This window comes from Magnolia sinica, chromosome 13 (assembly GCF_029962835.1).
Source record: "Magnolia sinica isolate HGM2019 chromosome 13, MsV1, whole genome shotgun sequence".
In the NCBI taxonomy this organism is placed as follows: Eukaryota; Viridiplantae; Streptophyta; class Magnoliopsida; order Magnoliales; family Magnoliaceae; genus Magnolia; species Magnolia sinica.
Genome location: NC_080585.1, coordinates 12,825,540 through 12,837,914, shown reverse-complemented (window position 1 = coordinate 12,837,914; position 12,375 = coordinate 12,825,540). Strand labels below are relative to the sequence as shown.

General features: G+C 41.4%; 1 protein-coding gene and 1 pseudogene across 2 annotated transcripts; both read right to left on the bottom strand.

Annotated features, from left to right (window-relative positions):
• Positions 1–349: 349 nt before the first annotated feature.
• LOC131222860 (pentatricopeptide repeat-containing protein At2g15690, mitochondrial-like) lies at positions 350–2,097 on the bottom strand (annotated as a pseudogene).
• Positions 2,098–4,880: 2,783 nt separating this feature from the next.
• On the bottom strand, positions 4,881–11,754 carry LOC131222859 (homeobox protein ATH1-like). Of its 2 annotated transcripts, XM_058218082.1 has the most exons (6): positions 11,470–11,754; positions 10,615–10,698; positions 7,020–8,452; positions 6,012–6,367; positions 5,838–5,898; positions 4,881–5,396 (listed from the first exon to the last, which is right to left on the bottom strand). In XM_058218082.1, exons 3-6 carry the CDS (start codon positions 8,244–8,246, stop codon positions 5,238–5,240), a joined length of 1,803 nt encoding a protein of 600 aa, XP_058074065.1. In that variant the 5' UTR covers positions 8,247–8,452; positions 10,615–10,698; positions 11,470–11,754; the 3' UTR covers positions 4,881–5,237. The 2 variants fall into 2 exon arrangements, with proteins under 2 accessions (XP_058074065.1, XP_058074064.1); XM_058218081.1 differs by lacking the exon at positions 11,470–11,754 and having other exon boundaries at positions 10,615–11,427.
• Positions 11,755–12,375: the final 621 nt, after the last annotated feature.

The following is a 12,375-nucleotide window of genomic DNA, read 5'->3' as shown; positions in this document are numbered from 1 at the left end:
TCTAGATCGAAGGTCCAATGCTATATGAATAGGCCATCCAATAGTCTACTTTGGATAACCATTTTGATAACCATACCCATCCCATCTGTGGCCTGACAAACAGACGATTATGAAAAGAATGGTCAACATTGGGAAGGTAAGAATCTTCCTATCACCGTGATTTTTGCCTCTGTGGCACATGAATAGTGTGGAAAACGTAATGGGTGGTCCAGATTAATGACAAAACTGTCCATGTGTCATGCAGTCCCAGAGTGCACCAATAGCGCCATTTCACACCTGGGACCACATGATCCCTAAAATAAACAGGAATGTGATATTAATAGAGAAAACATGAATTATAAAGCTTAAATGAGCAGAACTGGTTTCCATTTCCCCTTATTGTCAGCAATGTGGTAGAACTTCAATACAAACACAACCTACAACCTAAAGCATTGAATGACATCTACAATGTTAATCATCAAAATTCTATCCATACTGACTTTTCTATCTGCAGAAACTAATATTTTCTATCATTTGTACCAAGCTTCCGAAAGAAAATTTGAAATCTCGGACACATCCGTACCGGTGTAAATTTTGATGCATGAGAACTTCACCAATAATCCCCACAAGAGCATTTCCCATCCTTGAAATGGTGAAACCACTAATTGTCCTTACCAATAAGCTCCCTCCCAACAATCTTTGCATTGTGGCAATTGCCACACACATGGAGGTTCTTGATGATCCTAAGTGGGGTCCTTGCTGAGGTACGAAACCATAATCAATCTCCAAATGCTTGTTGTGGTAGAGAAAAGCCTGCTCTTTTACCTCTTGATCAATGTCATGGAGCACATATCTTGTGTTTAGCACATACCCCGCCTCCTCATCTGCCCACTCAAGCCCTTCATTTTCTTGTATGGCTCGCCCTTGTTGGGATTCGTGCCCACCTGATACTCATTCGCCTCACTCTTCCCATCAAGCATGTTAAGGCATGATTGCTTCTTTCATGGCAGTGTTCGGATTTCAGAAATGGGCTTTGTTGGATCAAGCACAATCAACATCGTCTCTGTGTGGTCCGCAAGATCGACATCCTCTTGAATTCGAGCAAAATTCATCAACATCTCCCAAATCGCAGATGTGGTTCCACTGGCCTTTTTCTCGGCAAACTCTTCTGCCTCACCAACATCCCGAGATTGCGAAGAAGGCTGACTATTCCTAAATAATGCTCGATCCCAGGATCAACCCTTCTTCCAAAGCTTCCACACTCGTGCAAGCTGACAGAACCACAATGAAGGTCTGCCCATTGGGCGACAACCCCGAGTTCTGCATCTGTTCGAACATCTGCAACGCATCAAGTCCCAGCCCATTCCATGCGAATCCGCCAACCATCGAATTCCAAGAACCCAAATCCCGTCCGGCATTCTATCAAACATATGTCCTGCATTATTCATCCTCCCGCATTTCACATGCAATTCGATCAATCTATTATTGCGTTGAACACCAGCTAGAACAGCGACCGTATTTGGAAACCTTGAATCCTTTTACCTTCTTCTAGAAGCTTCGAATCGGCGCAGGCAGTCAGGAGAGCGGGGAACATGTGGGTCCGGGCAGACGCCTTGGTTCAAAAGATCAACCGCTTCCTTGATTTCTCATCTCTGCATCGAATCGTCAGATCGATGTAGGACCGTTAATTCTGAGCTGATGAATTGCATTGTTCTTGGTTTCGGAGCTGAGGGATGCTGGTACCGGTGGGCCTTGGATTTTGAGAAATCCACGTGTCGCACTGGATAACTGTAGGATTGGAGGACGGATGGGGCCGCTGGTGGTAGCTGTTTGGGAGGAGATAGGAATTTCAGGGTTTTGTGGGGATTGGAGAGGAAGAGAGAGAGGTTTGACGTTCGCAGTTTTGAGGTGCGACGGACAGAGAATGTTCGGCGCGTTGGATCAACGTGCAAGAGCTCATTTTGAAATGAAATGCGGAGTGGAGATGGACCGTGGAGATGGGGTTATACGGGTGGAAATGATATGATCGAACCGTCTCTACGGTCATTTGATTGAGCAGCTTTCCACCATCCACGTGGATGGATAAAAAGAAGATCGCGACCGTCCATCTAGTGAGCTCTCCGTAGATGGTCTATATGTAGATAACCAAACCAATAAGACAATCCTAGCCACTCCTCTCTTCAACCTTTCCCCAATTGAATTGCAACCGATAATATTTCTAGCATTTCACCGTCCGTTTGAAGACAACAGATTAATGTTTAAGGTCATTCTTTTTAGCTGAATTTTAAAAAGTGGGCCAAAACCATGGTAGATATTACTATATCTACGGTCCTGATCAACAATATACCTGAATACGTGGAAATTGAAAGAGTCGATCTAGGATATTATGATACAGACGGTTCTATCATATTGGTTCGCAGTTTTATAGTTGTATGCGGAGGTTTTCCGTTATTAGTTTGGGGAGTTTATTTGATACTCAGCGAGCCTATGATGGTCGATACGCAGGCACTCAAAAACTGTAAGCGTTGCATAGATTAGCTCAGGTTAAACCGTCTAAATTGCATAAGCCATTGTCGGTAAGTCAGAAACCCAAAATCAGATTGGTTGGAGAATCTTAACCACTGATTCGTGGACATTTGTTCCTGAAAATAGAACCATTGGATGGTTCTCATTTTTAACCGTCTAATAAATGTCAGCCAATCCGATAGTCATTTTATCAAACAAATGTAATTTTTTTAAATTCATGACACATCTTAACTGTGAAGTGCCTGCGTATCATCCATCATATTGCCAGAGTATGAAAGTTTACGTTACCTCGTCCCACGCGTACACGCACCTCTACAAGCAGTAACACGTGACAACATACACGTGTCTAGGACATCTAAGCCGTGCATCAGTGAGACCCACCATGGATGGTACGAGAAAAACAGGATGGATGACTAAGATAAAGTCCACACGTTTATGATACTAGAGGCTTTTTAGGCCGTTAATCGCTTTCGCTAATAGCCAACCTGAATTTGCCAGTAAAAACAATGGTCTGAAATCTAGGTTGAATGATGGGTTCCACATGATGCACGGATCGGATATACTAACGGATTCCAAGCTGGCACATGTAGCTGCCCGTGGAAGGTGGCCGTGAGTTGGGTGAAACATGTACAATGGAGGCAAAAACTTTGATACTCGAGCGGAGTATGATGGATGATACGCAGGCACTTTGAAGTTACTTACAAAAGGCATACGTGGCATAAATTTAACTAAATAAAACTGTACAAATTAATCATGGGTCCTAGTTTAGATTATCATGAACCAAAAATTACACTCATTTGGTCATAAACCTTTAAGACTGGTGGACACTCAGTGTCATTGAGTTGATGATACTCCAAAATAATTAAATTGTCCACAGCATTAATAAAATGATCCCAACAGTTCAAACATTGGCCATGTAAATCAATGGTTCAAAAACATTTGTTAGTTGTTCATTTATGATTCTATGCTTCTGGCCCACCTGATGCTTAGAATTTCATTATTTTTTAGCCAAAGCATATATTTTAATGCACTTAGTATAATCATCATGTGAAGCATCACATATATACACTAATTAGCAAAATTAAAGTTGATTTAGTAATCAAATTCAAACTCCTGTAAATATACTATCAAATTTCAATGCATTTTACTTCTAGAATCCAGTGCGTTTCTATTACAAACTGCCATAGACTTCACAATCACCTCGATTCAGAATAGAAGTATTTGAAATGCAAGCTCCCAAGCAAGTAGGCCCTTAAACAGTAAAAAATGATTTTGGGAGTGACAAGGTGGTTCTCGGATCATGAGCTGTTGTGGCATTTGCGTCCAAGATCAGTTCCATTCATCAGGTGAGTCCCACACTGAATGTGCCTGGCCCCGGATACCATGCAACAGCGCCGAATACAGACCTTTGGTCACCTTTGTCAGAAGCATCCATTTTCCTCATGCCGGGGTTGCCCATCTGATGATTGGATAAAGATTAATTTCCGAGCCAGCGCATGTCCATGATGGGCCACAACTGATTAATGGCCGAGCTATCTTATGCTCTTGGAGAAAAATCGCCTCTGAATCTTCTCACAAGAATGCTGAGAGAAATAACCACAATTTAATTAGCTAATAAATTGCGATTCAATCTGATAGTGAATCCAAACACACACCACCCAATCCCCCGATGCGGGTTGAAGACTTCCATACAAATCATGCAATATCAAGGGCCCGGATCAGCATTGACCAGCCTTGGGGTTGCTTGACATTTCTAACCAGTTTTTGGCTGAGAAATGTGAATAAGTGCTCTGCCTAATGTGCAGTTGTGGATCTTTCCCAAACAGCAATGAAAGATAAAAACATCAGTTAGCTGGCATCCTAAAGAAATTCAAAAAGATTTTGCAGGCCTTTTCAAATGCAACCTAAGGGCATGTTTGGGTGCCACTTAGAATTGAGTTTTGACACATTTCCCGACCCTGAATCTGTATGGGGAACTTTCAGTTCATGCACGTGGATCTTTAAAACAATGAATGAGGGTATTCCAACTGCTCACACCACAAAAAGTAACTCCAATAAATCCCATTTTGTCAATGAATTAGAAGGATATATCAAACATTCATATAAATTCTAGCATACCTGTAAATCCTAATTCATGAAGCGCTCATCTTCTGCCTATTTCATCATTCAATGAGACAAAGCTAATAACTTAATATTCTATGTTCATCCAATTGTGTGCTCAGGCCATACAAATGCTGGTATTGCAGCTATTTTATTGCACTTGCAACAAATTCAAATCGCACCATGCATTTTATTGCACAAACAAATTCAAAAACAATTTGAAACCATTGGAGATGAAAAGGAAAGAGAAGATCCAGCAAAGACCCACGTGTAAATTACAGTAATTCACCATTTGCAATTCAGATGATTTTATATACTAACAGATGATATTTTTCATGTGGAACGGTATTAATAACATATTCTCTCTAACTACAGTCCTGAACTTCTTCCCACTTAAAAATCAAATGACCCGTATTTACCATCTTGCGATTTGGATCTTTTCATTGACATTGGACAAACCCAAAATAACAACCTAACTAAAACCCATCTCGTGATTGTATCCAAAAAAGCATGGAAAGGCAATTGAAAGAAAGCTAACCATACACCTGTGGCTGGATGGACCTCAATGGAAATTGGCCAATAAGTGTAGGATCAGAGCTTTTGATCATATGTTACATGAATCCAGAGGCATTTCAGTCCATTCGGATTCTTTGATCATTGTTGTTTCCTTGGCTTCTATGGTTGGTGATGGTCTCTTCTTCAGCTCGACCCTTTTTGTGGATCTCCGAGCACATCTCTTCGATCATTGGTTTCCAGAGACGGACCCGTGCATTGATAAACCAGTTCGATACCTGAAAACACGGGCAATCCAAGATGCAGAGAATGAGCAACAGTGAAAACTAATCATGGAGCCTGCAAGGATGCAACCATAGATAGGACTCTACATACAGTAGAGGAGAGCAGATTAAAGAAAAGCAGATTTAGGGTCTGTTTGGAATGTCTGCCAAGCACAAATGGGAGCGTTTCTTGACCGCCGATAATGTGAATAGGATGATAAAAGGCGAAACCCACAATCATTTCATTCTAATTTCGGAGTGCATTATTGCATATGTGAGTGTTTAGCACGGCATTGCATGCATGTTGGGGCGCAATCCAATCCATTCTCATCCCAGGAAACACCCAAACAAGCCCTTACCCTCCTAACATGATATAACAAGAAAATATCAAATCAACCACTAGCTACAAAAGATACGCATCCAATTGAGTAAGAATGTATTGGGAATTCTAAATACCTGATTCCTTGTCAACCCGCTTCGCATCGCAAGTAAATGCTTCTCCGCATCTTTTGGGTACCTGAAACCCATAAATCAATATTAGATTACCATTTTAGGAATGTATGAGTCATAAAGGTGAATTATCAAAAACTTTTTAATTTGCATTCCGAAACGGTTGTACAAGTAACTCACGGGTGGAGGAAGTTTTGAAACATCCATGCACGTAAAACCGAAACGGATTTTTCCGGCAAGCCTCTTTGTGGTCTCCACAATTGCGGGTCGTTTCTCCTCAGCTGCTGCAAGGCCCATTGCTTTTCAATGAAGGATGATTCCGACGACCTCTCTTTTTCTTTCACACAGTCGATCCCGAGGCTTTCTCCAGTCAAAATTATTTGATTGGTGATTTGCTCCCTAAGATTTTTATATAGGGCAGATATTGACTGAAGGGCAAAACGAGCATGCATTCGAGGGTCCGACTCAGTTGCAACATGGAATGCAGATATGACTGATTGGACCTGATCTAAGCACTGGTTGTATCTGCGGTCAATCTGAGATCAGGAAGCACAAGACAACATGAGATATTTCCTGACTAACTTCAATACGACAAATACGACAAAGAGATGAATTGTTGTGAGAACTGGCGACAATAGATTTCAAACGCATCAACCATCTACATTGGGGTCTAATTAAGAAAACAAAAGTATTGTATACAATAAAACAAGGTTTAGGAATCGGTTTCAGTGTACCGTATGTTCACCACCAAAACCAGGTCGTATCGCCCTGTATCGGGCCAATACAGCCGTTTTTTCATGGATGAAACCAGTTCTATTAGGCGATACATACCAGTTTCAGTCTTTCAGGTGATACTTAAAATCAGTTTTACAGTATTGCTGAAGGTTTTCAGTTTGGACAAGTGGACCCCATGGTTCAGTGAACAAGACCACTGACATTATGGGCCCCACTAAAGACATCCCATGCACACAAAAACTCCGAATTGGCAAAAACAAAACCTGAAATTGGAGGCCATCAAACAAATGGTAAGTAAGAAAATACAGCAACAGTCCAAACACCACGGCTTAGGTACTTCAATTTGGGAGAACGTTGGCACATGGGGCCATTCATGGGTGAGGCCCATATATCAACAGTACAAACTCTCAGCTTTGAGCACTGTATAATACTTCACAATGAAAGCTGACATACCACTTGCAGCATAGCTAACAGTTCCGCTTTCTTGGTTTCAAGTTCCCATCTTGGCAGCGTGAGATTCATCTGATCCTGAGATTTGATTTCTCCAGCAGAGACGGGCAATCCATCAGAACCAATCAATGAAACCCTTCTATCACCAGAGCAACTTGAGGAAAATGACATATTCACCTCACTCCGGATTCCATCCAGTGAACTACTCAACACATCGAGCTTTTCTAGCGCATAGCTTGCAACTTCCGCAAGTATTTGTTGGGCAACATGGAGATATTTCGATCCTAACAGTATATGTGAGAACTGAAACGGTCTATAAGAACCACAATCTAGAGAAAGCTCCTTACGGTTAGTTGGAGGTTGTTCCAATCCCAATCCCATTCCCAAACCGACATCCTGAAGAGGATACTGAAACACACGAGGACAAGCATCTGTGCATCCATTCCCTTTTGACGTGACTTGGGTTACTCCAGAACAGCTTATTTCGGAGCATTGGTCGGGGACGGCTGGCAGGTTAAAAATAGAAGGCTGGCATGTAGCAAGACTCAAAGACAATTCATTACTGGGTACACAGTAGCTGTACGGCTGACTACCGCTCATGCTAGATTTGTTTGGAATCCATTCCGGTTGCGATCCACCTATGACGTGATATGATTGGCAAACCATGCCCATAGGAGCCTTCCCAGGAGACTCGATATCACCCTGCCTACCATCATATCCAAGATTTACAGAGGCTGAAAGTGACAAACTCGGAGCATTACAGCCACCACTTGAAACAAAGGTCCTCAAATCCTCATACAGTGATGCCGATGTGGCGGACATAGGGAGGCCGACAAGATTTTCCAGCGACCCAGTGCTTGCAGCCAAGAGGTTGGAAAGTGGAGTGGCAGGTATGGAAGGTCCCATGAAATGCTCCCGCATTTCGGTGCTGTCAATAGAACTGTTGACTGAAGTGTTACGCATTGCTTGTCTGCCAAGTGGCATACTTCTAGAAGCTGATGTCTCGGCATCGCCCAAACCACCATGGATCGTCATATGAAGATCGCCTACAGATTCTGCGTGCAAGGTGGAAAATAAAGGATACCCAGACATTATTGGTCTTTGGTTGTTGGGATCACCTCCATCTGTAGGAAAAAGCGAAGCTGGAAATATGTGTGACGTTGTAGCATCAATGACCATAGGATTTCGGTCCATGATCGTTAGTGGGGCATTAAATATATTGTTCTCCATTGTCAAGGATGCTATAAAAATTCAGCACATCAGCCAAGTACAACCCCTACTAATATTCATGCATAGCCTCACACTTCCTTGAAACAGCAGCTCTCCATGAAATCCAGTCATTCCCTTGGAAGTTTTACAAATAAGGAACTGCTCCAGCGCTCCCCCTTAACCATTTATAGTTATGCTTCATACATCCATCGTCATGTAATGTCAGCCTGGAAAAATAAAATGCCATTGTAGGTAAGTTCACTAAAGGCAAATCAAAGTACTTTCAATGAGATACAGGACCACAGCATTATATCTTAAGGTAAGAAAGAGAATGTTTTGATAGGAAAAATATTATGTGCCCCTTTATCATCCATATTAAAATACACTAACAGAGAAAAAAGTCGATTATGACCATTGCATGTAGAAATATCATATGTTTAAAATAGAATTACTCAAAATTCTCATCCAGATATAATTACAAATAGTTATGTAAAAGCACGTCAGTGAAGTGGGGCCCAAGGAGCCATTAGTAATCATTTCATTCAAGAAGGAAAAAATCGAAACGATCCTAGATCTTTCTCATAGATATTTCCCAATGAATTTTCTGCAAACTCTAGACATGTGGGGAATGTATTAAGATCCGTAGGCATCACACTAGCCACCGGTTCCCCGTTCTTCAATTGCCACACGGGAGTATCTTATTTTTCTATGTCATCACTTGTTTTGTTATTGGCCTCAAGTTTGTTTCTTTTTCTTTTTTAAACTATTTTTCATTTTTACTAATTTTCTTGTATCTTGGGATCTATGTAATTCTTATTCCTAGGCTACTAATGCTTCTACTATCATTATTGTTTTAGTAACCCATGTAAAAGACTAAGAGCCTAAGACCCTCACATTATCCTTCTATAGAAGGTGTATTGGTATAAGAGTGGTCATTCACAACCATTGCATCCATTTATGTGTCTCATTGCTCGCAATTTGTGCACACACGGCCCACTTAGGGACATTGGACTTTTGAATATCCAACTCCAAAACAGAGAAATGACGCTTGCATATAGATGAAGATGACGAATGGCATCTAAAATGCTTATATCATACAAAGCATGAGACATAATCACATCACTGACTAAGAGGATGTCACTGGAACAGACCCAGCTAAGAAAACTATGTGTCTAAAACAAGAAAGAAAAACGAAAGGCGATGAAGATGTCAAGTACTCCTACCAAGAAAATGAATGATTCTATGACACTCAAAGTCATGGTGTTCCAGAAAGTGAACAATGAAATCCATTTAACAGTCATTGCATGAAAGGGATTTGTTAGGAGGAAGTCCATGTCCATGGATCTTCAAACCTGGACAAGGGCTTCTTTGGATGTTGATACTTGTGTTTGGATGAGCGGTAATGGGGGTACATGGATGTTGAGATTTTTTGTTTGGATGCCACCACATGGAGGTCCTTTTCCTGGACATTATACAGCAAGAGCATTTACTGAAGAGGTGAGCTTAGCACATGTGCCTATACGGCACATGAACGCATGATCCTAGCCATGTACTAAGTAGGTCCTAAATTGCAAGCATACTGTCCTAGAAAATCAGGGCCATAGACCATTTGGTTACATCTAATGGATATGGTTGGAGTAGAGAGCAATCTTTTGTGGAACCGTTTGTTCATGATATCTGAATTCCAACCCACCACATGGAGAATGGAACATTCAATTTCTGTAAAAAGACCTTTGTCTTAATTGGTGTTTTCCACACAACTAGACCGCCCCCTTACGGCACATGTGGAGCTTGTGTTAGCAATCAGGACTGTTGATTCGTGGGACCATCATGTGAATAGTTCAAAAATCCACACGGTTAGTATATAGGAACCATCCAACTCTGTTGATTGTTCCCTGCTAAGGGATGCTTAACTCAAAAACAGAAGCAAGAGGCAAAAACCAGCACAATCAGATTATCAAAGCTGTCTAATCACAATAGTTTCTGGCCAACTGCCCAACCACATGGTGGCTCAGCAGATCATCAGTCCTCATCACCATGCATGTTTGTCATGTCTAAGGTAGGGGAGAAAATTCCAAGGACCTCTACACAGTTTACAGCACTTCAAACTAACTAAAGTAATTGATAGCAGCAGAGGTCTTCATCATCTTATAATGTTAAAGAGAGAAAAATCTAAAGTGAATCCACAGCATCCGTTTGAAAGGTGCAAAATAACTTCAGACAAGCAATGCATTCACGTAGAATTCGATGCCAGGATAAATCAGAATTTCCCATAAAACAACAATATTCCTCAACTGTACAATTTCTTCAAAAAATCAAACGAAGATTCTAAGCAAATGCAGAGAAAAGGATAGCATAAGCACAAAAGCAGCAAGGAGAAAGCACATACAAGAAACAACCTCCCTTCCATCAACGAAAGGCGAATGGCCCACCGTAAAACAAACTGCCGAAGCGGCGATCTTGTCCTCGGAAGCTGAATCAAAAACAAATCAATGAAGCTCAAATTTCACAATAATTCATGGGCTCTCTCCCCCTTTCTCCATCACAAATCAAAGCTCTTCCTCAGCCAAATAAAAAGAAAAGAACAAAGAAAAAAAAATGATATTTCTCTCCCTTTTTTCAAATCAAAAGTGGGTTCTACTTACAACCCAAAAACCAACAAAAGCACAATCCAAACTCTACCAAGAATCATTAACTTCTTCTTTCCTCCCAACAATAAAATCCAAAGCCAACAGAAAAAGGTGGGTTTTCTTTTCTTCCTTTTTTCTTTATAATCTATCAAAAAACTGGGTGTCTTTCCTACAGCACAAAAAAACAAAAGCATGGGGTCCAAAACCCATCAAGAACCATGCATTCTACCTTTCCCCCACAAACCACAAAGGAACAAAACAAATTTAAAATAAAGGTGGGTTTTTTCCTCTTTCGGTTTTTGCAAAAGTAGTTTTTTTCCCAAGAATCCAAAAGCCAAAGGAATTAGATCCAAACCCAATCAAGAATCTATAAAAGCAAGCCCAGAGAATGTGTTCTCCTCCATTTTTCTATTCCAGAACCCAAAAATCAAAAGACACCTCATTCCAAGAAAAAAAAATATCAGAGAGAGAGATGGGGGACCCAGACATTAAAGCATGCACAGAGAGATGGATATATAGACGGAGAGGGAAAGAGGGGGAGAGATGGTAATAGAGGGAGAAGGAGAAGGAGAAGTGCCAAACATGAGGAAAAAAAACAAGGGGTAGAACATAACTAGTCTTTGGGCAGTGCTGCCACTCATTTCCTTTGCAGGCTTTTGGGTGGGGCCCATCACCCCCTCTATTATCTCCTCTATCCACCTCATCTCTGATTTCCTTTGTCTTCCTCCTTACACCCATCTGCTGCTTCTGCTCCTCTGCAATCATCACAGCCAAAATTATCAGAAATCTCTGTTGGAATTCCTGTTCTGTGGCAGCTATTTTTTTCAGAGGCAAAGGCTACTTTTAGGAAAGCAAAAACCAAAAAAGAGAAAAGAAAGAAAGAAAAATTGAGGGGCTGGAAAATGAAATTGGGAAAAATGGGGTAGTAATGTTTTTACTTTTACGAGAAAACCTGAGTGCATTGCTGAGTATGGTACTTTCCTTTTCTTTCTTGGGAGGGAGGAAGGGAGTGCTGACGTCAGCCAGATGTGAGGATATGAAATCTAGCGGGAAATCTTTTGAGTAGATGTCTGGCGTATTTAAGAGAGAACAGAATACTAGCGTAGACACGCGCTGACTTCAAGCGCCAAAAATCAATTCGCCACACATGCTTATTTATCACATGGGTGATAAATCTGAGACGTTCATCGAGTGTTTCTCGCGGTCATTGTGTGGAATCCCGAATTTCAGGTTGAGTGGTTGTTTTATGAGTGTCAACTTCATGTTGGCGTAGGGCAGTGGCTCATGTGTGGGGCATCTGTTTTTATGATTTGTCCTATGGACGTAGTGGATCACAGAAGCGTGTGACTAGTTGTCACGTGCGGTGCGTTTGTATTTGGGTCTTGAGGAGGGGGCGTGTCGAGTTAGGAGTTTACTTTTCCTCTGTGAGGAAGAGGAATTATCTGCTGGAGAAAAGTACTCGCTCGCCTGAGATGGAGAGAGTGGGTTCGTGGCTCACGTGCTAGATATTTCGTCCACTC

Bases quoted from the DNA above. Each gene is read 5' to 3' on its own strand.
- LOC131222859 (XM_058218082.1), bottom strand. From the start codon at position 8,246: ATGGAGAACAATATATTTAATGCCCCACTAACGATCATGGACCGAAAT. The intron at 6,368-7,019 runs GTATGTCAGCTT...TCCTGATCTCAG, and splicing joins TGTTAGCTATGCTGCAAGTG to ATTGACCGCAGATACAACCA. The intron at 5,899-6,011 runs GTGAGTTACTTG...TATGGGTTTCAG, and splicing joins TTTCAAAACTTCCTCCACCC to GTACCCAAAAGATGCGGAGA.